Source organism: Geotrypetes seraphini, chromosome 8 (assembly GCF_902459505.1).
Source record: "Geotrypetes seraphini chromosome 8, aGeoSer1.1, whole genome shotgun sequence".
Lineage (NCBI taxonomy): Eukaryota > Metazoa > Chordata > Amphibia > Gymnophiona > Dermophiidae > Geotrypetes > Geotrypetes seraphini.
The window spans coordinates 22829621-22856324 of NC_047091.1; the positions used below are offsets into that span (position 1 = coordinate 22829621).

General features: G+C 43.3%; 1 protein-coding gene across 2 annotated transcripts in view; it reads left to right on the forward strand.

Annotated features, from left to right (window-relative positions):
• Positions 1 to 26704, forward strand: part of DLGAP3 (DLG associated protein 3) — a 249508-nt gene that overhangs the window by 138608 nt on the left and 84196 nt on the right. For both annotated transcript variants that reach the window (XM_033953585.1, XM_033953586.1), the window contains exon 2: positions 12529 to 13591. In XM_033953585.1, the coding sequence (XP_033809476.1) occupies positions 12587 to 13591 (1005 nt within the window). In that variant the 5' untranslated portion in view covers positions 12529 to 12586. The remainder of the gene's footprint in view (positions 1 to 12528; positions 13592 to 26704) is intronic.

A 26704-nucleotide genomic window follows, 5' to 3' on the forward strand; every position in this document is an offset into this window, starting at 1 on the left:
GTTCAGGCTCTTCCCTCTGCTATGCAGCACATGGTCAAAGGCTGCTGTGCTCTGGCCGAAGGCATCTGCTCACACAGTATGTTCAGAGAAAACCCTTCAGGTTGAGCCTTGCCTAGCATCTGGATTTTCTCTCTTTAATACATGGCCACATTATAACAATAAACAGTTCTGTGCCTGAATTTTATGAGAGAATGCACTTTATAGATGTGATTTTATAAAGCGATTTCACTTGTAAGGCCTGTTTTACAGGCCACATTGTGTGTGGTTTAAACCTGTATAAAAACTAGGTGCATGGAGAAAGCACATCTGCTTTTATTCATTCGATTCCGAGGGGCATAGTTTGGGCAGAGTAGAGGCTGAGTTGGGATGTGTGCATGCATTTTGTAAAATACCTGAATGTAAATGCATCGGGTGTAAATTTATGCATGGGAATTTGCATATTGTTGGGGCTGTTTCCTGGATTCTCTTATAAAGACATATCAGCCCCAATATTGCCTTTATAAAATAGATTACATTACATTAGAGATTTCTATTCCACCATTACCTTGCGGTTCAAGGCGGATTACAAAAGAGTTATAGAAGGTGGGTTACAAAAAGAGATCTCTGGTCATTTCCAGAGCGAGTAAAGAGTAGATCAGGTTGATTCTGGGGGCAGGGGGCGGGTCAGGAAGACAATGGGAGGAAGGAAGGTACTCATAGTGTTATGATTTTTTCAGGGATTTCTTGAAGAGTATAGTCTTTATTTCTTTTCTGAATGTTTTGTAGTCTGGGTCGTTATCAGTAGATTGGCGATTTGATTGTCTAATTTTGCTGCTTGAGTGGCTAGGAGGCCGTCATATAGTTTTTTCCTTTTTACTTCTTTGATTGGAGGGTGTGTGAAAGATCCCTTTTTGGACTTTATACAGCACAAAGAAAAAAAAGACCAAAACACTGTCTTGGATAAGGAAACATTTTGCAAGTAGTCATACTTATTCTGCTAAGGATTTGTCCTTATTGCCAACAGCAAACTGGGCAGACTGGATGGGCTAGGTGCTCTTTTCTGTGTGTGGCACAGTGATTACGGCTACAGCCTCAGCACCCTGAGGTTGTGGGTTCAAATCCTCCATTGCTCCTCATGACCCTGGGAAGGCTATGCAACGACCCAATTTTAAGCAAACTAGAAATTCAGCACCTTGGACAGCTATCCAGAAATAGAAATGAAAGCAACCGGGCTGCATGTGACATTTTCTTCCCTTTACTTGCTTATGTGATGTGAATTTCTCTTCTTGCTCTTTCATGTCAAAATAACCTTGATTATTCAAATCCCAATTGGTTTTCAATAGAAGTTAGGGTAACTAAAAAGTAGAAAAAGAATGGGAAGGGATTGAGTTAATCCAATGCCCTGATCTGGGTGGACTTTGTTGAGGACAGCACTGAAGTATATGAAATATCTAAGTTTTCAAATGATTGCACTGAGAAATATAAAGAGAGATATTAAAAGAACACAAAGATAAAAGATCAGCTTCAGTCACCTAAAACCCAGCAGCATTGCAGTGCAGGTTTTCCAAGTTTCCACGTTTTATGAAAATTTTCTATCCCGCACCAAGGGTCATAGCCTTCTGGGCAGCTTACAGTCAGGGATATAGGATTGTGAAAACCTACTACTATATGGTGTTTTTTCTCATTTAATTCACAAGAAATCTCTAATTCTAGGAGCTCTCAGAAATAGAAACTTGGCTTTCCCACTGTTAAAGGCATACAAACTGTGGCCAACTTTTGTCGATCATTTTCTTTTTTATTCGTAAAAGTTTGGAATGACCTTCCTTCTATAATTAGAGTTCTCTCTCATCTACCCACTTTTCGTAAAGTACTGAAGACACATTTATTTCTGAAATTTAATAATGATCCTTCTTTTTCAAATAATCAATCATAAAAGATAAAATTATGGCCTAAAAGATATAGTTTCTGTTCTAATCTCCTGTATAATTTTATTAATATTTTGTTAACCGAGTCGAGAACTCTTGTTGGAATGAATCGGTATTAAAAAAATCAAAGATTAGATTAGATCATTTCTATAATGCTGAAAGGCATACACAGCCCTGTACATTTAACCTGGAATACAGTGTATCACAAACTGTGTGCCTCCTGAGACTTCTGGGGTGTCACAGTACACTGGGGAAGAGGAGAGGTGTCTGTCTAGATCAGTGGTTCCCAACCCTGTCCTGGAGGACCACCAGGCCAAACGGGTTTTCAGGCTAGCCCTAATGATTATGCATGGAGGAGATTTGCATGCCTGTCACTTCCATTATATGCAAATCTCTCTCATGCATATTCATTAGGGCTAGCCTGAAAACCCGATTGGCCTGGTGGTCCTCCAGGACAGGGTTGGGAACCACTGGTCTATAGGATGTGCCTCTCACAAAGTAGAGGCACATCCTGTAAGCGATCTCCCGACGCCGGCATCTCTTCTCTCTGCCGGCCCTTCTTTCCAGCGTGGGTCTTTCTGTGGAAGGGCCTTAGAAGAGCTTCACCTGGAAATGCTGGAAGAAAGTCTCTTTCATACTTATGCAACTGACAGAGATTCTTCTATAAGCTATATCTGGTGATTAAATCAGGAAAATGTGGATGTAGCATATGCAATGTTCTTCCAGAAGCATTAAGCACTGCCGTAGCCATTTGCCTTGGTACTGTCCCAATGTGCGTTCTGCTTTTTATAAATCTTTTCTCATTGACGTGAATGGGAGCAAAACTCCATTTAGTTCAATAGAGAATGCAATTTCCTTTTAAAGAGCACACTCCAAATGGACAGTTGCCACCGTTAATGGCCAGGGCTAACGCTGGCACACAGCACTTGCTGTTCATTTCCGTAAAACATCCAGCTCCTGGCGTGTAAAGATCTGAGATCTTTCACTAAGGCTCTAGGGAAAGCCCTGCTGCATAGATTGAAAAGTTGAAAAGTTCTTGGAATGATTCTGCATAATTCATTTCCAAGCACCAAATCACAACTTTTCACCTCCCTAGAATCTGAGATTTGGTGGTCTGCTGGTTACTTTATGTATGATTGGATCTGCCGATTATATTATTTTTGGAGAGGAGTGATTGTTTACGTAAAGCAGGGTACAACAGATAAAAGCTTGCCATGCTAGCTATCATTATTGCTATGTTAGCTAATTGTAATGAACAGAAGGAAGGAGACAGGAAATACATAATTCAATCACTGGATGTTTTGTAAGTTGGATTTGCTACAAGGCATTCTTATTTAAAACAGGAACCAGTGCTCTTTGCTTGTTAAGTTGACATCAAGTGGTGTGACCGGTCGCTAGGGGATTTGACCTCCTAGGACTTTAGCTTCCTGACTGGGTTTTGCTCAGATTTCCAACCCCAAGAACAAAGCAGTTAAACAAGCTGGGAATTCTGCTTAATTTCAACTAGAGAATGACACGGTGACAAAATTCATCACCATTCCCGTCCCCCGCGGATAACCGTGGGAAATAATCCCATGTCATTTTCTAGTGTCTATGTCAACCTCGGTCCTTCTACACCAGCATTCTTCAAAGCAAAGCTTGCGGGTCAGTGGTTGTGGCCATTCATACTCTGATTCTTATGTGAGCCAAGGATAATGAAGCCATTGTGACATCACTGATGTGATTGGCTCTTAGGCACTGGTGGAATGAGGCATTATGACATCACAATATCTGCTCTGGAATGTTGCTGCTCAATCTCAGCATTCTTCAAAGCAAAGCTTGCGGATCAGTGGTTGTGCCCAATTATACTCTGATTCTTCCCTCTCTCCTTAAAGAATGACATGAAGATGGTTTCCCGCAGTTATCTGCGGGGACGGGAGCGGTGATGAATTTTGTCACCGTGTCATTCTCTAATTTCAACTAGCATAAACACAGGACTCTTAGTACTCTGAAAATCCAAACTTGAGCTTGTAGATATCATTTCAGAAGCAGCATTTACACACTTAGCTTGGCTATTCCTTAAAAATATGGCTATTCCAGAAGACATTGTTTATATGGGTAGAGGGCTGCAATACAGAGATTTCAAGAGGGTGTTTTGGATATAGTTTGGGATGTCCAATAAGAGAGATGGGATTTAATATTCTGCCTTTCTGTGGTTAAAACCAAAGTGGTTTACGTATTCTATAAAGGGTCTTATTTTATACCTGTGGCAATAGAGGGTTAAGTGACTTGCTCAAGGTCACAAGAAGTTACAGCGGGAATCGAACCTGGTTCCTCTGGGTTTCAGGGCACTGCATTAACCAGTAGAATACTCCGCCACCATATATGTGTATTTCCAATTTTATAATGAGAACACATGCAGAATTAAAAAAATTCCCTGTTGGTCCAAGGCATGCACAGATTTCATAAAATTGCTGTTTCAGTCAAGCATTTAAATGAGTCATTAAAGGGGCAATCTTTCCTTAATCCCCCATTTAAAAATGTATGCCTTAAAAGTAAATTAACATATACTTTTGTGGCTTTGCTAATTATTTGGTGTCTATACATGCAAGGCTCAAACACCATGGTCAGCATTTAAAAACAAACAAACCTGCTAGTAGTGTTTAAATATACTTTCTATTTTCAACACCACAGTTCAGATAGCCAGTAGCACTGAGTGCCATGGAGATAACCATGGGAAATCATCCCATGTAATTCCTTAGTGGCTATTTCAACCTCAGTCCTTCTGCACCAGCATTTTTCAATGCAAGGCTTGAGGGTCAGTAGCTGGAAGCCATCCCGTGTCCTTCTTTAGTGTCTGTCTCAGCCTCGGTCCTTCTACACCAGCATTCTTCAATGCAAGGCTTGAGGGTCAATGGCTGGAAACCATCCTGTGTCCTTCTTTAGTGTCCGTCTCAACTTCAGTCCTTCTACACCAGCATTCTTCAATGCAAGGCTTGAGGGTCAATGGCTGGAAACCATCCTGTCTCCTTCTTTAGTGTCCGTCTCAACTTCAGTCCTTCTACACCAGCATTCTTCAATGCAAGGCTTGAGGGTCGGTGGCTGGAAACCATCCTGTGTCCTTCTTTAGTGTCCATCTCAACTTCAGTCCTTCTACACCAGCATTCTTCAATGCAAGGCTTGAGGGTCAATGGCTGGAAACCATCCTGTGTCCTTCTTTAGTGTCCGTCTCAACTTCAGTCCTTCTACACCAGTATTCTTCAATGCAAGGCTTGAGGGTCGGTGGCTGGAAACCATCCCGTGTCCTTCTTTAGTGTCTATCTCAATCTCAATCCTTCTAGACCAACATTCTTCAATGCAAGGCTAGAGAGTTGGTGGCTAGGCCAATTCATATTCTGATTGTTTCCTCTCTCCCCTTAAAGAATGACAAGGGGATGGTTTCCTGCAGTTAACTGTGGGGATGAGGATGGGGACAAATTCTCCCTAATTCTAGAATGTTGTGCCTGCAACTTTGTAACTACTGCACAGTTTATAGAATGCATATCAAGCTAATGAGGTACGCTTTGGCAATAATGATCACTTCTGTGACTAATTATCCCAATTGGTATTTTGAAAATTGTGCACAGAAATTCCAGCCTGGACCTGGGAGGGATATAACGTCAACCTGGGAGGGGAACACGAACATGAGGGAAGTAGATCTGGAAGGGGCTTGGAAGGGCTGGAAGGGGCTTGGACAGGTCAGGGGCATGTTTGACATTTGCACACTGGCTTATAGAATACCTGTATTTATGCATTTACTTGCCTACTTTTATTATTACATTTTGGCTATCCCTGAGACCTTTTAGAGTCAATCAGAAACAAAGCCAACGCTTTAAGGTCCAGAAGAATGAGAGCTGCACATAGAGAAGACTTGAAGTTAGTTTCCACTGAATGATTGCTTTGTTCCTGCGTTAGGCCTGTAGGACCTGTGGTGGAATGTTTTACAGCTGAGATGACTTTAGAGGTATTTGAATTTAGCTCACACGTTTTCAATAGTAGTTCAAGGTGGGTTACATTCAGATCGAGTGGGAATTCCCCTCCTTTCAAATACAACATTCTCATTTGCCATCTTCTTCCTTCTTTCTTATAGTCTTCTGGTTCCATATTCACCACAAAGAACACTAGGTTCATCTCAGCAACATTTAATAATAAATAATAATAATAACAGAGTATATACCGCAATACCGTTAAGTTCTATGCGGTTTACAAAAGATTAGTGGAGTACAAGTTGAGTTGACGTACAAGTTGAGTTAACTTAAGGGATGTGGGAACAATGGGGAGAAAGGGCAAGAGAGGGGAAAGAGGGAAGTGGGTCAGCTGTCTAGGTATTTTAGGAATAGGTGAGTTTTGAGGCATTTCCTGAATACCTCATAAGTGGTGGGCAATAGGAGTTGTTCTAGGTCTTTACCCCATAGAGCAGCCTGATGTGAGAGAAGATGCTCATGGTGTTTTTTTAGTTTGCATCCTCTAACCGGGGGAGAAACGAAGTGCGAGTGGGAGCTTCTCTTGTGTTTGTTGGCTGAGAAGGAGAATAGGTCAGTGATGTATTTAGGGGTTAGACCGTAGGAAACTTTAAAACAGAGGCAGGCGAACTTAAACTTTACACGAGCTTCCATCGACAGCCAGTGTAGCTGTTATGATTGTCCCTTCATGTCGACAATTATTTCTCGATTTTTCATAGGAATTCCTCTTTCTCCGTTATGGCTCCCATACTTTGGAATTCCTTACCCTACTACCTCCGCATCGAAAAATCTTTTGCGACTTTTAAGGCACAATTGAAGTCATTGGCTTTCCGCTCTCGACCTTTTTCCTTACTTTACTCGTGCTATGGATCACCATTTCTTCTCGACTTCTTAGCTTATATTGTTAGTTGTTTGGGCAGAATTTCATGGTGACTTCCCTTCCCTTCCCCAACCTTTTTGCTTTTATTTGTAACCTCCTCTTTCTTTATCCCCCTTGAACTCATTTTTGTTTGAATGTTGGTTGAATTTATGTTTTTGTTTATTGCCGCCCTTGTTATGTCTTTTTAATTTTCTTTTAATAATATATTATTATTGTAAACCGCTTAGGCTAACTGTGGCTGTATTTGTGGTATATCAAATAAATTGAAACTTGAAACTCATATCTGAGGCAATGGAGGAGTGACAATTTAATTGACGTGCTCAGGGTCTTACGGAGCAGCAGTGGGATTGGAATCTCCGCTTCCTGGTTTTCTGCTCCTCCATCTTCTCCTACAATACACTCTCAGAGAATCCAAATTAAGGATCCGTCCAGTGATTTTTACTCCTGTGATCTGTGCTGCTCTGAAACAAAAAGAAAAGCGCCGATAAAAGATCGAGTAATGAGCAAAAGATTGAGATGTTCCAGGCTCTAGCTTTGAAAATGCCGTTGCTTCTCTTCACAAGTCAGATTCTTTAAGCCGCATTCATACCGTGCGAGTAGCACTAATGAAATATGCTAACAAGATTGCAAATACGGACTGCTAATTAACTAAGCAGAGCTGGAGGATAAGTGGTTTGCTCGTTTATAGTGGGAGCAATGGCAATGCCCGTGACAGGCGGTAACAAGGGAGAGATTAGCAGAGTGACTCTCAGAGCAGAGGCAGGATTCCCCGGGCAGCACATTGGAGAGGGCTGTCCAGCCTTTAAGAGCTCTCTCCTCCTCGCGCCAGCCAGCTCTGCAGCAGAGTCCAGCACAGAATATGCAGGAGTGCTGATCCTGGGCATCAGCAGGGCTTGTGTCAGTGACTTGGCAGCCAGCTGCAGGCTGCTGAGGTCATATGTTGCAAAATCTCTTCTGTTTTGGAGGGAAAGGTCTCCTCTCATGACATGGTGAATCAGCAGCAGTCTCCCGAGTGGCTATAGGAGGACTTCAGGAAGCCCCTGGTGGTCTACACCTTGGCAAGGTGCATTAATGCCCATGGGCTTCACATCTGAGGCAAGTTACCCACCTGACGCATTCTTTCTGACGATCCCGCTATGGCGTGCTGCAGAGCAGGAGTGAGGTGCATTGGCAGTGCTGTGTGTGAGGGCTGGGAAATGGGTTAGGATTTGATATGTCGCCTTACATATTATATGTAGGTACTTATTTTTTTCCAGGGGCAATGAAGGGTTAAATGACTTGCCCAGAGTCTCAGTGGGAATTGAACCCAGTTTCCCAAGTTTTCAGGCTACTGCATTAGCCATTAGGTACAGGCAGGGCAGGAGTGGGGTGCATTGGCGGAGCTGTGTGTGTGGCGTTGGAGGAGGATCTCGGTACCATCAAAGCAGGGGGCTGGGTAAAATGCGGACCCCACGGATCTTAACTGCACGCCCTTAAAAATCTCACCTTGAGGGTAAACGGGATCCATGAGGTCTGCAGAAGTTAAAAAAATGAGGATCTCGGCGAACCCCACATCACGGCTGCTTTCTTTTTAAGGCCATGTGCTTTTAGTTCTGTGGGGTCCACGAGATCCCCTTTTTAACTTCTACCTTTGCTGGCTTCTTTTCTGTTGGTGGTTGGGATTGCTGGCACTGAATACTCATCCTAGTTCTCCCTTTTGTTGTGCCCAGTTTTTCTGTGCCCCATTGTCCCAAATGCCTTCTATCTATCCATGGATCCTGCGTAGCTAAAGCGCATGGCCTTAAAAAGAAAGCAGCCGTGACGTGGGCTCCACAGAGATTCTTGTTTTAACTCGTGCGGACCTTACGGATCTTGCTCCACCCCCAAGGTAAGATTTTTAAGGGTATATGGTTAAGATCCACATTTTAGCTAGTCCCTAATAGCAGTGGGTGCTGTCATGCAGGAATGAAGTTGGTTAACCTAGACCAGGGGTAGGCAATTCCGGTCCTCGAGAGCTGGAGCCAGGTCAGGTTTTCAGGATCTCCACAATAAATATGCATGAGATAGATTTGCATCTCAAGGAGGTGGTGCATGCAAATCCATCTCATACATATTCATTGTGGATATCCTGAAAACCTGACCTGGCTCTGGCTCTCAAGGACCAGAATTGCCTACCCCTGGCCTAGACACATGTTTGTGGAAGTTATAGCCTCCTGTTTACACCAGGGGTCTCAAAGGCCCTCTTTGAGGACCACAATCCAGTTGGGTTTTCAGGATTTTCCCCAATGAATATGCATGAGATCTAGTGCATGCACTGCTTTCAATGCATATTCATTGGGGAAATCCTGAAAACCCGACTGGATTGTGGCCCTCAAGGAGGGACTTTGAGATCCCTTTACACAGTATTGTTTCCTGTCAGTTCTGTTAGGCCCTCACCTTTGACTGACCTGATTTAAGATAAATGAGAGTGGACACTGAAATCCTATTCATCCAGTGAGAAACTTTGGAACTGTTGCCTATCGGGTTTTCAGGCTAGCCCTAATGAATATGCATGGAGCAGATTTGCATGCCTGTCACTTCCATTATATGCAAAACTCTCTCATGCATATTCATTAGGGCTAGCCTGAAAACCCGATTGGCCTGGGGGGGTCCTCCAAGACATGGGTGGGAACCACTGCTCTAGTTGCCAGATCTCATTGTTGGAGATTTTCATTATGATTTGTGATCTGTAAGGCTTGGCTCCGCATGACAAAAGAAGTTACAGAATAAAACCAAATTCTCCACAGCAGGGAAAAATGAGCTTGTCAGATTACTGCCTGTGTTTTTATGGTAACCTTGAAATAGAAAGTTGTAAACTTGACAGATGTTCTATCACAAGTTTCAAGGCTTTGGTCTCTTCTAGAAATATCTTACGTTGCTACATCAGTCTGAAGTCGGCCTCCTTAGATCGTCTTGTCAGCAGCTCTGCCTGGCACAGACAACCGGGATTTCTGGAAGGCAGTTTGGTGTTGTTATCACCTGTCGCTAATTTATGAGTTCTATAATTTCAGCTATCACTCTGACTAACATTTATTTCCCCTCCGCTTTGCCACACCAAATAACCATGAAGGGGAGGACACATTTGAAATGCCACAGAAAGAAATGCTGAGTGTATTATCATAAGTGCAGTGTCAGAGTAGTACAGAATGGTTTTTGGTTCATTGAGCACTTAATGGTGTGGTGGACACCTGGAATGCGCTTCCAGAGAGCGTAATAGGGCAGAGTACGGTACTGGGGATCAAGAAAGGATTGGACAATTTCCTGCTGGAAAAGGGGATAGAGGGGTATAGATAGAGGATTACTGCACAGGTCCTGGACCTGTTGGGCCGCCGCGTGAGGGGACTGCTGGGCACGATGGACCTCAGGTCTGACCCAGCAGAGGCATTGCTTATGTTCTTATGTAATAAGTGACTCCTTTAATTCCAGCATTGCCCAACTCTTGCTTACATTGCCCTAGAGGTGTAAATATTCACACCTGTGTTTTGTATTTTTCACACCTAAATTATAGCAGTGGAAGCGGGGGGGGGGGGGGTGGTTTAAAGGGGGAAGCTTGAGATACTGTATTGCCCAGGTGGGAAAGTGGGAGATGGGTTCCATTGTGGTGCAGGGTTCTTCTGTCCACTCAACTTGGATCCAGGCCCAACCCAATTGGATCTCTGGATATGCTCCTGCATATTTAGTTATTTAAAAATGTATTACCCGCTTAAACTTAAGCGGTTCACAAAATACATACATAATCATAAAAAAACAACAACAATACAACACCAAATAAATTACAGCCATCGAAAAGTTCTCCATATGCATGCAAACGATGGTTGGTGCGTTTTGAGTTGAGTATGTGATCACACAAGTGCGTTAACTAAAATAACACCAAATGGGTGGGCATTTCACCTCTTTATACAACCCACTCCATGAACGGTGTCCAAACTGCACCGCCATTTGTAGAATACTGCTGATTTCCATGCCGGACTGGGTGCAAGGATTTATACCAACTGAAACCTGGCACTTGGACATCCTGGTGCTTAGGACATCTGAGGGCCGAGTTATGCCGTTTTTTGGGGTGTTTTAGTGTTTTGGAAAATGCCACTAATAGCCTTTTCTGGAGTAGCCCCCACCCTCTGAAAAGCACTCCCTGAAAGGCTTCGTTTAACACAAGATTATCTGTGCTTCAGAAAGCAGGTGAAAGCTTGACTCTTCAACCTGGTCTTTAACCCTTTCAGGACCATAAGGATCGTAGGCCAATTTTTGTGGTTTTGACGACATTTTTATGGTAAAAAGGGCTTGCAGATGCCAAAAAATTGATTTTTTTTTGTGAAATATCATTATTTTTATTTAAAAAATCACACTTCTGGCTTATGGACAGTGTGGCAAGTGAATCTTCTCGTCAATCTGGCAACGACGCTAATGAATGAATGTCGGAACCAGTTTGTTTACATAAAGGCAGTATCATATGGAATCCGTACATATCAAATTTAGAACTGTAGACTATCCCAATCAAAATTTATAGGATTTTAAAGTTATGGGACAAATATGTCCCTTGGTCCTGAAAGGGTTAATGAAAGAAGTAACTAACTCTCTGGTCACACGCACAAGGCGTGACCCTTGACCGCACAATCTGTAGCAGGGCACGTTTATCCATTCCTACCCTAGCTGAGATAATATTCATAAGAACATAAGAATTGCCGCTGCTGGGTCAGACCAGTGGTCCATCGTGCCTAGCTGTCCGCTCCCGCGGCGGCCCTTAGGTCAAAGGCCAGTGCTCTAAATAAGTCCAGCCTCACCTGCATACATTCCAGTTTAGCAGGAACTTGTCCAACTTTGTCTTGAGTCCCTGAGGGTGTTTTCCCTATAACAGACTCCGGAAGAGCGTTCCGGTTGTCTACCACTCTCTGGGTGAAGAAGAACTTCTTGACGTTTGACCTCCTGTGCAAATTTCTTTAAATGAATCCCCTTATTTTCTGACTCATCTTACTCTATTTAATCTACCTATACATTCCATCTTTGCTTACACCTTACGCTGTCTACTAAAATCTTTTATTGCATATTGTGTTGATGGTTCCATAACAATTGAGTGCACAACAAAGGCGCGCTTTAAATTGTGGGTAGCACTATGAGGGGAGGTACATGTACAAGTCCTTGTGCTCCCGTGGGGCCCCCCCAGTACACTGAAAACTCCCATTTTCCTTTCAGGTTTCGGTGGTTGGGAGTTTTTCTGTGTAGTGGGGGGGGGGTTTCCTCCCCACACCCCCAACGGGAGCGTGAGGACTTGTACATGTAGTGGGGGTTCCTCCCCACATACTCCACCTCACAGCGCTAACAGTAAGGCTTTAAAACTGCGGAAGCGGCGGCTTGTATACGTCCTGCACGCAATTGTCAGTGCGCTTTTGACAGGTCACCGTGTTGACATTATAATGTAGTATACTATGTCACACTTTGGATTATTATTTTCTGCTGTAATTGTTTATTGCTGTACAGCGCCTTGAGTGAATCCCTTCAAAAAAGCAGTGAATAAATCCTAATAAAGAAAATCACAAACAGTTAACACATAGCTGCTTGCAATTCCTCTGGCAGGTATATGCGGCTTTTGACTCCCAGTGATAAATAGTTAGACACTTTCGGCGCGTGCTCTTCATGGACCGTAGGAATTGTAAGTCACGTTTCAAAACTGCGCTGCCTAGTTCTCATTTAAAGATGGGAAAGAGCTGCGTTTTAACGATGCTTTGCTGTGTTTTCTCTCCTCTTCTAGGTGAACGTGGGGATGGACAGCAAAGTAATCAAGATGTCGGGCTTCCAGTACTGACACCATGAGAAGATATCATGGCGGGCGCAGCCAATCACAGTATTCCACAGGGCATCCTTACCGCTGCATCCCCGAAGACTGCAACAGACCTTTGGAATACGTGCACCGCCGGGATTCTCGGCCAAACTATCTCTTCAGCCTCACCAATTCATGTTCTGTGGACCATCATTCTTCTTCTAGGAATACAGGAAACCCCCCTGAGTGCCCAGGTGGGCCAATGAGCATGCCCGAACCACTGTCTGCTAGCTGCAGCACTTTCCCCAGAATGCATCACAACCCGCAGCAGTTTGACTCGTGTGATGAATGTATGGCGGCGGCAGCAGCCCACCCATCAGGCAAAATCAATCGCTTGCCCCCTAACCTGCTGGACCAGTTTGAAAAGCAACTCCCTCTTCACCATGACGGATTTCATACCCTGCAGTACCAGAGGACCAGTGCCGCAGAGCAGCGAAGTGAGAGCCCCAGTAGAATTCGGCACCTGGTCCATTCTGTCCAAAAGCTCTTTGCTAAGTCCCATTCCCTAGAGGCCCCCATGAAACGGGAATTTAATGGCAACAAACAGGAAGCTCGAGGCAGCGATGGTTACCACCACCAGCACCACCAGTCTAAGCACAGCAAACGGAGCAAAAGCAAAGACCGAAAAGTGAGCTCCAAGCACAGGACCAAGATTACAGGCTGGTGGAGCTCTGATGACAATTTGGATAGCGACAGCAGCTTCATGATCTCGGGTAGACATGCGATGGACCAGAGCACCCAGTACTGTGTGGACACCCCCGAAAGTGCCTTCAGAGACTTAACCTTGAAGAGTTTGAAAAGCGGAGGGGAGGGCAAGTGTTTGGCGTGTGCCGGAATGTCACTGTCACTTGATGGGCAGACGCTTAAAAGGAGCGCCTGGCACAGCTTGACTGTGAGGCAGGCCAGAGAGGCGTATCCGGGCTCAGGAAACCAGGACAAGGTGCTGATGCTTCAGGAGGCAAAGGCCAAAGACCGAGGTTACCACTATCTTCAGGTAAGAGAAAAAGAGATGAAGAACGGCCCTTGTTAATGTGGGGGCCAGTACTGAGCTGGGGGCGCTCAGTGGTTTGAAGCCGCTAACCACGACAGGCTGAGGTGAGCCTGGATGTTCAATGCTGGGCCGTGTCTAGATATGTGGAGTCACCTGACAGTGAACTGGGCACTGATTGGTTTAGCTTGGTGGATGAAGTTAGGAGAGCTTTTTAGGGTTTCTAAGTTTATGTGCTTACTTAACTAGAATGGGGGGGGGGGTACCCCAGCACGAAGTGTGATTCTATAAGGAGCATGCACCTTTTTTTAGAATCACAGGCCCGGTTTCTCGAACCAGTGCCGATAACAGCGGGCACCTTAAAAGCGCGTCGATCGTGCTTCGGCACCGGCTTCAGAATTGTGCCAATGTGAAAGCTAGGTTAGGGTTTTCCAGGCCTACATTTCTGGCGCCTATCTTTGCATGAATCGCGACTACCTAGGTGCTTTAGGTCCCCTAATGCCACTTCCGGCATTGGCCATGCCTGCTTTGGCATTTGTCAGCCCTAAAGAGCCTACATAGGCGCGATTCCAGCGCCGATACTCTAGGCGCCGGTATGCGCCTCAAATCTTGGTTAAAAATGGCACTTGGACAGCATTTTTAACGAAGGTTTTGGCACCTAGAAAATCAGCACCAGTTTGAGAATTTGGGCTTTTGGTGCCGGGTATGCCTAACGCTGGGCGCCAAACTTACGCCTGTTGAAACCTGGTGAAAACGTTGGTGCCTACGTTAGGTGCACTGGGGCAGTGTTCTGTGACTATGTGCGTAACCTCTTGGAACGCCCCTGCCGTGACCATGGCCACACCTCCCTTTGAGCTGCTCGCTGTTGGAACTAGGCGGTCTGCCTTATAGGATAGCGTACAGCCAGATACGCAGGCAAATTATAATGGATGTCATTGATTGATTGGCTAATTAACACACATCTCGGAAGCACACCCAAATCTTAGGTGCCCTATATAGAATCAGGGGGAACATATCTGTTAACAGGTTAAGTCGTGGCTGTAGCCAAACTTGGATCCTTGTTGGGGGCCACTGGTTTAATAAAGACTCGATTATTGGTTAGACTGTCTGTATCCCAAGGCGAGGTGCTCTTCTGTCTGCCTATGGCCAAACTCCACCCATGGACCTGCCCCTTGACTAGTTAGTTTCACAATGAATGGTCAGAATAGTGTAGTTACTTACCTGTAACGTAGGTTCTCCGTGGACAGCAGGATAGGCTGACTATCCTGCTGTCCACGGAGAACCTACGTTACAGGTAAGTAACTACACTTTACTGTAAACATGGAGCCTCTGATTGCTTCCTGACATAGAAAATGTTCACTGGTTCAGTTTGAAATGCCAAAGAAAACTAAAATAATTATCCTAGACTATTGAGGCATGCAGTTAAAAGTATCGCAAATATCGGGAAAGGACTCCATTATCTTATAACTTTTCCGTGCTTGTACAATACTTATAAAACATTTCACCGGCTGCTATTCAGGGCTATTTAAGCAGCCAGAAATGGAGCTAACCAGTTAAATGGTGCTTAGGTGGCTAGAGGCACATATTCGGCATGAGATCACTGGTTATCTACACTGCATATTTGTAGTTAGTGGCTAAACATAAACAGTGCTGGCCGACCAAATCAGGACACGCAAATAGAAGTCTTATCTTTGGCCACTATAAATTTAACCAGGCAGCACTGAATATTGACTTAACTGGTTAACTCCCCGCCTTTACAAAGCTAGCGTTTTTAGCGTCGGCCGCCGCAGTAACAGCTCGGACGCTCATAGGAATTCTTTGAGCATCGGCGCTGTTGCCGCGGTGGCCGGTGCTAAGAACGCTAGCGTGGCTTTGTAAAGGAGGGGGTAAATTTACAAAGGCCAAAAATGATTTATTTATTGGGATTTATTAACTGTCTTTTCATGAAGAAATTCCCCCAAAGCGGTTTACAATACATTAAATACATTGAGCGTTTCCCCTATCTGTCCCGGCAGGCTCACAATCGGACTCCCAGCATTTAAGAAAGCTCTGAAAACCCACTTTTTTGACCAAGCCTTTAATGAACTAATTGAAAGATGGCTGACTGGGCCCCTGCGGGGGACAGACACGAGACACTCTGCTTTGAATGTTTTAGCATTTATGAAATGCCTTTCTATCCGCTTTGACCTATGGAATTACGGTATAGGACAGGGATGTCCAACCTGCGGCCCCGTGAAGTATTTTGTGTGGCCCTGGTTGAGGGCGATGGAGTGTTTTCCTCTGCTACCCCCAGGTGTTTACCATCTTGTCGTCTCCCTCCTCTGTCTTGCTGAAGCATTTACATATTTGTGCGGCCCCAGAAACATTTTTTCGGCCAATGCGGCCCAGGGAAGCAAAAAGGTGGACACCCCTAGTATAGAATGTTCCAAATAAATAAATAAAACCAATCAATCAATCGATAATCTTTTACTAAGCTGCGGTAGAGGTTTCTACCATAGCCTGGAGTGCTAAATGCTCCGACGCTATACCGATGCTCATATGAATTTTATGAGCGTCGGAGCATTTAGTGCTCCGGGCCATGATAGAAACCTCTATCGTGGCTTAGTTAAAACAAAAAAAAAAATGGGGGGGGGGGGGGTGGGACTAATTAACAAGACATTCAGTGCTACAACTGGAACAGCAGCTGTGATTTATATATGGATGCAATTTTTCACCAACTTTGTGTTGGGACACAACAAGGGTGGGAATATGATTTGCAAGACAGTCTAACTCAGTAGTCTCCAACGCAAACCCTTTGCAGGGCCACATTTGGGATTTGTCGGTACTTGGAGGGCCTCAGAAAAAATAGTTAATGTCTTATTAAAGAAATGACAATTTTGCATGAGGTATAAACTCTCTAGTTTATAAATCTTTCCTTTTGGCTAAGTCTTAATAATAATATTGTAATTTATAGCTAAAGAGACATATGATGAAGAAGCTGTTTTATTTTACTTTTGTGATTATGATAAACAAACCGAGGGCCTCAAAATAGTACCTGGCGGGCTGCGAGTTTGAGACCACTAGTCTCACTGCTGCATAGTGACCGTCTTTTGACTGTCGAGTGTATGTTCCTCTTTTTCAGCATCAGTTACACAGTCACATTTTTTTTTTTTCTTTTTCGTCATTCTCAGTGAACACCTCTTAAAACAAAGAAAAAAAATGAGAAAAGAATCTAATGGTTCTTGCTGGTCTTTTAAAGGGATCAGTAGAAACGTTGACTCAATTGATATATGAGTGTCCAAATTTGCAAGATGGGAGGCCAAGGAAAACTGCTATTTTGGGAATAGACATTCATTTGTCACTGAAAGTTATTATTTGGCAGTCATTAACTCTTTCAGAGTTAGATTTTTTAATAGTTATTGTCAATCATTGGAAGGATAATAGTGGGGTACGTGTTATTCTGTGGTGGCAATGGATTTGTTTATTTAGAAGATATGAGAGGAATGGGGCTTACTGGTGGTACCTTAACATTAAAGCAGGTGGGTTGATCGAGACGAGAGGTTTTTAAAATTTTTATTTAGTTGATTTCGTACTTTGTTTTTTGGATTAAATAATTAAAATATTTAAACAACTCCGCCCCCCCCCCCCCAGATATTCAATGTTGACCACCGGAAATGGCCTGGCATTGAATATCCATGTTATTACTAATAATGGGAAATAATTCAGTATCTGGCATTCAAATCCTTAATGTCACAAAGTAATGCTCTTTTATATATTTCAATTGATTCTGATATCCCTCAAATGGTACAATATAAATTTCTAAAATATTGTTAAATATTCAAATATTAAGTGATATGCTCAATACGGCCGTATTAAGGCCCCCATGATGAAGGGAACCATCACAGCACATCCCTAATAAACCAACCTTCCTATTACCAAATTGTTGTGAGCCTTTCTTGAGGGCACCAAAAGAGATGAAACATACGCAGTTGCTTAAAGTCATGTACTTATCTTAATTGGCCATATTCATTCAGTGATCTTTCAGGCAATCTTCAAAAAATCGCGGACCTTCAGCACGGCCGAGTCCCAGTGAGAACTGTGAGATCAACGTATTCGTGGTTAAAATCCCATGCGTATAAATGCCGTTGTCAAATTCGGTCTTTTACTCCATAATGGATCGCCTCCAACTCAAGCTGAGTTTCAAATATATCGCTGTAAAGAGCACTCATTAATCCATTGAGCAAAGATGATAAAAATCCTTTCATTTCAGTTTTATATTAATAATGATGACTCCTACCTAAACATTCTTCTTAAAATTTCCACGGTTGAGGACATCAGATGGGTAAGACGAATGAATGGGTCATGAATGGGAATTAAATAGCCATGGTCACCACCAACTGTGGGAGTTAGCCTGCTTGCCTCCTGTAGTCTGAATATCGGTCAGTCGGGTCCTTAAAGTGAAATATTGATGTGTTTGAATTCATCAAAACCTGTAGCAGGAATATGATTAGAAGTAACTTGTCATTAAGCTCATTAGTCTACCCCTTCATATCTCTAAACTTGAGATTTTCTGCTTTTCTTAGAGAAATTAGCTCGGATTCAAAGGTGATAAGACCTGGTCTGGATCAGTCTGTGCATAACCTAGAACTTCTTAGCATCTCTAGTTAGACGATATCAATGATGCAAAATTTCATTTAATACTGGTGGCGAGAGAGGAAGGGCTATGGCTCACTGGTTGAGCTGCTGCCTCTGCACCCAGAGGTTGTGAGATCAAATCCCAGTGCTGCTCCTTGTGACCCTGGACAAGACACTGCTTTGAATGTAAGCTTTGAAATGCCAAAGCAACAAAAAGGCAGTCTACAAGTCCCTTTTCCCTCTGTATTGGCTTAGGAGCTCAGGAGACCTTTCAATGTTAACCATTGGGTGGGACCAGCACACATAAAGACATCCAAATTTGTCTTCTTTTGAAATGAAGGAATAATAGATTATTTTTTTTTAAATGAGAAGGGTAATAAAACTAACTTGCAGCAAAGCATTCACAATCCTAGTCAACCACAGCAGGAATTTGTCCTAAAAGTCTTTCACAAGGTTGATGGAACATGAATTAATGAAACAATGACTAGCTCTTGCAGTTTTCAGTAAATCTCTCAACTTCAAGAATGTTAATTATTTAAATTCTGCCAAGTGAGATGAAAATTGGAGCTCGTCTTGTCAATCCATATTCTACCTCTGGGTAAGATCAACGAGTCTATCTACCCCCGTCTCCTGTTTCCAACAGTGGCCAGTCCAGGTCACAGTACCTGGCCGAAACCCAAATAGTAGCAACATTCCAGAATCTCAGAAGAACAAGATTCTAGAACTCCAAAGAGTAACAATGCTACATGCTACCGATCCCAGGGCATGCATTGGCTTCTCATGGACTTTTCCTCCAGGAACTTGCCCAGACCTTTCTTAAACCTAGCTACGCTAATCTGGCAACGAGTTCCAGAGCTTAACTATTCATTGAGTAAAAAATAAATATTTCCTCCTATTTGTTTTCAAAGTATTCCCAAGTAACTTCATCGAATGCCCCCTGGTTTTTGTACTTTTGAAAGAGTAATGATTCACTTGTGGTACTCATTTTATACCACTCAGGATTTTGTAGACCTCAGTCATAGCCCCCCTCAGTTGTCTCTTCTCCAAGCTGAAGAGCCCCAGCCTCTTTAATCTTTCCTCATATAAGATGAGTTTCATCCCTTTTATCATCTTGGCCGCTCTTCCTTGAACCTTTTCGAATTCTGCTGTATCTTATTTGAGATACAGTGACTAGAATTGAACACAAGATGAGGTCGCACCATGGAGTAATGCAGAGGTACCTAGTCTTATTTACCATCCCTTTCCTAATAATTCCTAGCATCGTGTTTGCTTTTTTGGCCACTGCCGCACATTGGACGGATGGTTTCAGTGCATTGTCAACAATGACACCAGGATCTTTTTCTTCGGCGCTAGCATCCAACGTGGACCCTAGCATCCAACGTGCATCACTTTGCATTTGTCCACATTAAATTTCATCTAATCTAATCTAATCTAATCTAAATCTTGGGTTTATATACCGCATCATCTCCGCAGATGGAGCTCGACACGGTTTACATGGTTAGGGAAGGAACGGAACTCCAGTGGAATTATATAAGTATGAGAGAAGAGAGGTTGGTGTGGGAGTGCCAGGAGCGGGATGGGGTTACGTTCTGGAGAAGAGCCAGGTCTTCAGATGCTTACGGAATGGTAGAAGGGGGCTCAAATTGCGGAGAGGGGAAGGGAGACTGTTCCAGAGCTGAGTGATTCTGAAAGGGAGGGAAGAGCCAAGTTTACCAACAAGGGAGATGCCTTTTAAGGAGGGGTAGGATAGTTTTAATTTTTGAGTGGATCTAGTGGAGGTTGGATTTGAGGAATCTGCCATTTGGATACACAGACTTCCGATTTCCTAAGGTCTTCCTGCAATTTTTATAGTCCTCTTGTGCTTTAACAACTTTGAATAGTTTTGTATCATCTGCAAATTTAGGTCCACTTTTACAAAGCTGTGCTAGAGGTTTCTACTGTGGGCTGGCAAGTACTCATAGGAATTCTATGAACGTTGGAGCATTTACTTCACCGGCCACTGGTAGAAATCTTTGTAAAAGCCAGCGCTAATCACCTCACTTGTTTTTCCGATTTCCAGATCATTTGCAAATATGTTAATAGCATCAGTCCAAGTACAGATTCCTGCAGCACTCCGCTATTCACCCTTCTTCTTTGAGAAAAATGGTCATTTAACTCTACCCTCTATTTTCTGTGCAATAACCAATTCCTAATCCACAACAGAACATTGCCTCCTATCCCATGATTGGTTTGTAATTTCTTAGGTCACCCCTGGAACCCTTTTTATAAATCGATGTTACATTGGCCACCCTCCAATCTTCAGGTACTATGGACAATTTTAACGACAACAAAATCAGCAATTTCACATTTGAGTTCTTTTAATACCCTGGCGTGTGTATACCATCGGGACCAGGTGATTATCACTCTGTAACTTGTCAATTTTACTTAGTATGTCTGACAGTTTCTCCACATCAATAATCCTTGAAAACCATTACTGATTTAGATAGATCTCTTACATCTTCTTTATTTATTGGATATTTAGCTCATCCTCCCCAAAAGCCCAGAATAGACTTCAGTCTGTCACTGCAGCCTGACCCTCCATCAGTGCTCCTTTTGCTCCTTCATGATCTAACAGTCCTACAAATTCCTTTTCTTTCTGATGTACCGTACCTGTTGCCGTGAGTTTTTGCCTTTGTGGCAAGTTTCTTTTCACATTCTCTTTTAGCCTTCTTTATCAATGCTTTGCATTTCATTTGCCAGTGCTTATGTTTCTTATTTTATTCATTCAAATCCTTTTTCCATTCTTTGAAGGATATTCTTTTGGCTTGAATAACCTCTTTCACTTCATTGTTTAACCATGCTGACTCTCATTTGCTCTTCTTGCTACTTTTGTTAATATGTAGAATACATCTGGTTTGGGCTTCCAAGATCTTATTTTTAAACAACGTCCATGACTGATTTAAAGTCCTAACATTTTTGGCTGATCCTTTTATCTTCTTTTTAACCATTTTCCTCATTTTAGCAAAGCCACCCTTTGAAAAATTAAATGCTGCTACAGTAGATTTCCTTTGTGATTTCAGTCCAGATATCAGCTCAATTTCATCATGTTAGAAAGAAACATAGAAAAATGACGGCAGAAAAGGGCCATAGCCCATCAAGTCTGCCCACACTAATGACCCACTCCCCTAACTTTACCCTCTTAGATATCCCATAGCCCACACTAATGACCCACCCCCCTAGCTTTGCCCTCTTAGATATCCCATAGCCCATCAAGTCTGTCAACTCTGATGACCCTCCCCAAATTTACCCTCTTAGAGACCCCACATGTGCATCCCATTTATTCTTAAAATTTGGCACGCTGCTGGCCTCGATCACCTGTACTGGGAGTTCATTCCAATGATCAACCACTCTTTCGGTGAAGAAATACTTCCTGGTATCACCATGAAATTTCCCGCCCCTGATTTTTAGCGGGTGTCCTCTTGTGGCTGAGGGGCCTTTAAGAAAGAAAATATTATCTTCCTCCTCGATACGACTGGTGATATATTTAAACGTCTCAATCATGTCTCCCCTCTCTCTACATTATTCGAGAGAGTACAGCCGCAATTTAGTCAGCCTCTCCCCGTATGAGAGAACCTTGAGCCCCGAGACCATCCTGGTTGCCATTCGTTGAACTGACTCAACTCTCAGCACATTTTTTCGGTATTGTGGCCTCCAGAATTGTACACAGTATTCCAGATGAGGTCTCACCATGGATCTGTACAAAGGCATTATGACCTCGGGCTTCCTGCTAACAAAACTTCTAAGTATACACCCCAACATTTGTCTGGCCTTGGATGAAGCCTTCTCCACTTGATTAGCAGCTTTCATATCTTCACTAATGATTACTCCTAAATCACGCTCTGCTGCAGTCCTAGTTAAAGTCTCACAATTTAGGGTGTAATTTCTGCACGGATTTCTGCTGCCAAGGTGCATGACCTTACATTTCTTAGCGTTGAAGCTAAGTTGCCAAGTCGAGGACCAATGTTCCAACAAGAGTAGGTCCTGTGTCATACCGTCGGGCAAATTGCTATTACTTACTATGTTACATAGTTTGGCGTCATCGGCGAATAATGTTATTTTACCTTGAAGCCCCTGAGTCAGGTCTCCTACGAATATGTTGAAGAGGATCAGGCACAAGACCGAGCCCTGCGGCACTCCACTGGTTACCTCCAATGTTTTGGAGAGGGTACCATTAACCACTACCCTCTGAAGTCTACCACTTAGCCAATCATTGACCCATGTAGTTAGTGTTTCTCCTAATCCCATCGATTTCATCTTGCTCAATAACCTACGGTGTGGAACACTATCAAAAGCTTTACTGAAGTCCAAGTACATGACGTCTAAGGACTCTCCTAAATCCAGTTTTCTTGTGACCCAGTCAAAGAAGCTAATTAGATTGGATTGGCAGGACCTACCCTTGGTAAATCCATGTTGGTGGGGATCCCGTAGATTCTCCTCGTTCAGGATTGTATCTAATTCATGTTTAATTAGTGTTTCCATGAGTTTACTCACTATCGATGTGAGACTCACCGGTCTGTAATTCGCAGCTTCTGCCTTGCAACCCTTTTTGTTCAGTGGAGTGACGTTAGCTGTTTTCCAGTCCAAGGGGACTCTTCCCGTACTCAGTGAAAGATTGAACAGCACGGAAAACGGTTCTGCTAGGACATCACACAACTCTCTGAGTACCCTGGGATGTAGATTGTCCGGTCCCATGGCCTTGTTCACCTTGAGACTTGATAGTTCGCGGTAGACATCGCTGGGTATGAACACGAAATTCTGAAACAGGTCTTCCGAGCTTTGCCTTGCCTGTAATTGTGGGCGCCTCGCAAGTGAAGACTGAGCAGAAGTATTCATTTAGAAGTTCTGCTTTATCGGAGTCTGATTCTACATAATTCCCGTCTGGTTTTCTAAGGCGTACTATCCCGTCTGTGTTTCTTTTTCTGTCACTAATATACCTGAAGAAGGATTTGTCCCCCTTTTTAATGTTCTTCGCTATATTTTCCTCTATTCGAAGCTTGGCCTCTCTGACTGCCATTTTGACTGCTTTGGACCTGGCTATATAGTCTGATTTAGATTCCCTTCTCCCAGATTGTTTGTAGGAAATAAATGCTCTTTTCTTTTCTTTAACGAGGTCCGAGATCTCAGCAGTGAACCATTGAGGTCTATTGTTTCTTCGCCGTTTGCTCACTGTTTTTATGTAGCGGTTTGTTGCTTCGTGTAGGGTAGATTTTAGGGTTGACCACATCGCCTCCACTTTATCGGTTTCGGCTTGGTTTTGTAGTGCCCAATGGACGAAATCTGCCATGAGTTCGAAGTCAGTGCCCCGAAAGTTGAGTACCTTTGTTGACGTGTTTGATCTAGTGGAACCTTTCCTGAGGTTGAACCACACCATGTTGTGGTCGCTGGATGCTAGCGTATCGCCTACCGAAACTTCCGAGACGCTGTCTCCGTTTGTGAGTACTAGGTCCAGTATCGCCTGATCGCTGGTGGGCTCCAATACCATTTGTTTGCGTCGTGCTCCATTTATGGAGGTTAATAGCTTTCTGCTGCCGCTGGTTGTCGCTGAGAGTGTGTTCCAATCTGCATCAGGCATATTGAAGTCCCCTAACAGTACAGTGTCCCCACGTAAAGTGATATTCTCTATGTCCTCGATTAATTCTATGTCCTTGTCTTCCAGTTGTCTTGGAGGTCTGAATGTTGTGATCACTGTTTCCCAGCGGACCCAACACCTTTATCTCTCGTACTTTCCCTGCATCCCACTAAAGACTAGATCTAAAACAGCTACCCCTCTTCCTGGATCAGTTGCTCCATGAAGCAGTCATTTATTACATCTAGGAATTTTACCTCCCTAGCACTCCCTGAGGTAACATTTATCCAGTCAATATTGGGGTAGTTGAAATCAACCACTACACTTCCCCCTCTGTATTCGCGAATTCCATATTTACAGATTCGCTTATTCACGGTCTTAAATGAAAAAAATTACTTTCATTTTTTGGGCTATTTTAAGCCCTAGAAGCCCCCCCCTTAAGCCTTACCTGGTGGTCTAGCGGGTTTTCAGGGCAGAAACGATCTTCCTACACTCTTGCTCCATGCAGATCGCTCACAGAAAATGGCTCAAGACTACGGGAGCTCAAGGCAGCCATTTCCTGTGAGTGATCTGCATGGGCAAGAGTGTGGGAAGATCGCTCCTGCCTAAAAACCTGCTAGACCACCAGTTAAGGCTTAAGGGGAGGACTCACAGGGCTAAAAATAGCCGGGGGAAGCAGGGGATAAGGGCAGAACTGGCCTGAATATTATTCAAGGTTTTTCCATATTCGTGGGCTGGCTCTGCCCCTAACCCCCGTGAATACAGAGGGGGAAGTATTCACAAGGAGAAGAGCATGTTTCCATATATTCACAACAAAAAATTCACGCTCTCTTTTTGTAACTAATTAGCCACTAATCCACCATGCAGAAATTAATAAAGAGGTGAAAAAAGACTTCAGTCAATGGAAGATACTTTGATCTATATAAGGGGGAGTATTTTTTATGACCCATTAAGCTAAACTGAGGTCTTTTTCTCCACTTTATTAATTTCTGCAAGGTGGATTAGTGGCTGGTTAGTTACAAAAAGAGAGTGTGTATTTTTTTGTAGCTAAAATCACCCATTATTATAATGATACCCCATTTGCCGGCTTTCCTAATTTCTGCAAACATTCCTTCCTCCCTTCACACATGGAATTTCTATCCCTAAGGCTTCCACGCTACTGTTTCATGCGGAATATTTGCTCTGTTTGACCCAATTCCCTGTCTCAATTCACCCATCCCTGAACCAGCCCCGTCCTTTTGATGTCCTTCCAAAAAAACACCTGCAGAACTGAACACACAATTCAAGTGAACTATAAAGAGACAATAGTATCTCTTTTTTCCTGCTGGTGATACCTCTGCTTATGCAACTGAACGCACTGCCAGTGCTTTTATTAAAATTCAATGGCTACTTTGAGGTCAACTTCTTTATAGCTTCAAAATCTAAATGATTTGCATTTCAAGTACAAGTTTGAGCTTAGAATCTCTTGGTTAACTCCCAACGGCGCTTATTTCTATATTCTATTTGCAAATCCTCTCTGGGTAATTTTTTAGATGGCGGCTCACCTGCTGGCAACTTCTAGGGCACAATGTCAGTCTAAAGAAACAATTCAAGATATTGGGGGATATATATTTTAATTCTGCACTTTCAGTAAATATGTCACAAAAACCAGTGCCTCTATAATAGAGGTCTCCAACTCAAACTCTTTGCAGGGCCACATTTGGGATTTGTCGGTACTTGGAGGGCCTTAGAAAAAATAGTTAATGTCTTATTAAAGAAATGACAATTTTGCATGAGGTAAAACTCCTTTTAGTTTATAAATATTTCCTTTAACATCTTTCCTTTTCCTTTATATTAAAAAAAGATTATAATGGTTATAACAGGCATCCGCAACCGTCTTCAGCTCTCACCTCCTCCAGCACCGGACACGCCCAAGCTTCACAGCCTCCAATCATGGCCTCCAACCGTTGTTCCAATGGTTATCTTACGTTCTGGAACGTTGCCCGCCTCACTGCTGTAACGTCACACAAGCGCTTTCCTGCATCTGCACGTGATTGGACTCCATCTCACAATCGCATACAGACGCAGGAAAGCGCTTGCGTGAGGTTACAACGACCACCCGACGTGACTGCCGGACGCGACCGCCGGACACTTGTTGAGTGCACAATCGTGTACACACTGAGTGCCTCAAAATAGTACCTGGCGGGGCCGCGAGTTTGAGACCGCTGCTCTATAACATTCGAAAAATAATATCTGATAGTCTAAGGAAGCAACCAGCTGGCAGGGTATAATCGTGTGCAGCATGTGTGAATTCCCACATCTGGCAGCTTTTTCTACCCTCCTGCAACTCCTTGATCTCGAGCCGTGACCAAAGAATTCATCCAAAGTCCGAAAGAAGCTGCCTCGTTCTGACCCTACTATCGTCCACATGAAAGGCACGCTGCAGCCATGGCAACAAGAAAATTGACCCTAATATCTCCACAAAAGGAGACAAACCTAAAAACAAAAAACTTGTGGAGAGTCGGTGTCCAAGATGAAAACTTTAGTAGAACAAATAAATAATCCACATAAAAATGTCTAGGGCCTGTACCAGCCCCTAAATAAAGAGGATGCCGAAATAAGTGCTCCTTGTTTGAACCCTTGAGAAAGTCCGTTTGGGCGCAACGGGTCCCGTTGGGGCACGCAAATGATGGGGCAAGCATATGATACTGCAATAAAGGATAAGTAAAAAGATTCATACGCTGTTGATTCTTTATTATTTTATTAATAGTTGAATTTAAAGTAATATATCAACGTACAGAGTGAGCACGTTTTGCTATCACCTTACTTTATAATCAAACCCTGATGAGTGAGGTTGATTTTTTTGTTTTGGAGTTTTCCAATTTACCTCACTTCCTATCTTCATTTTTCGCTTTAGTTAA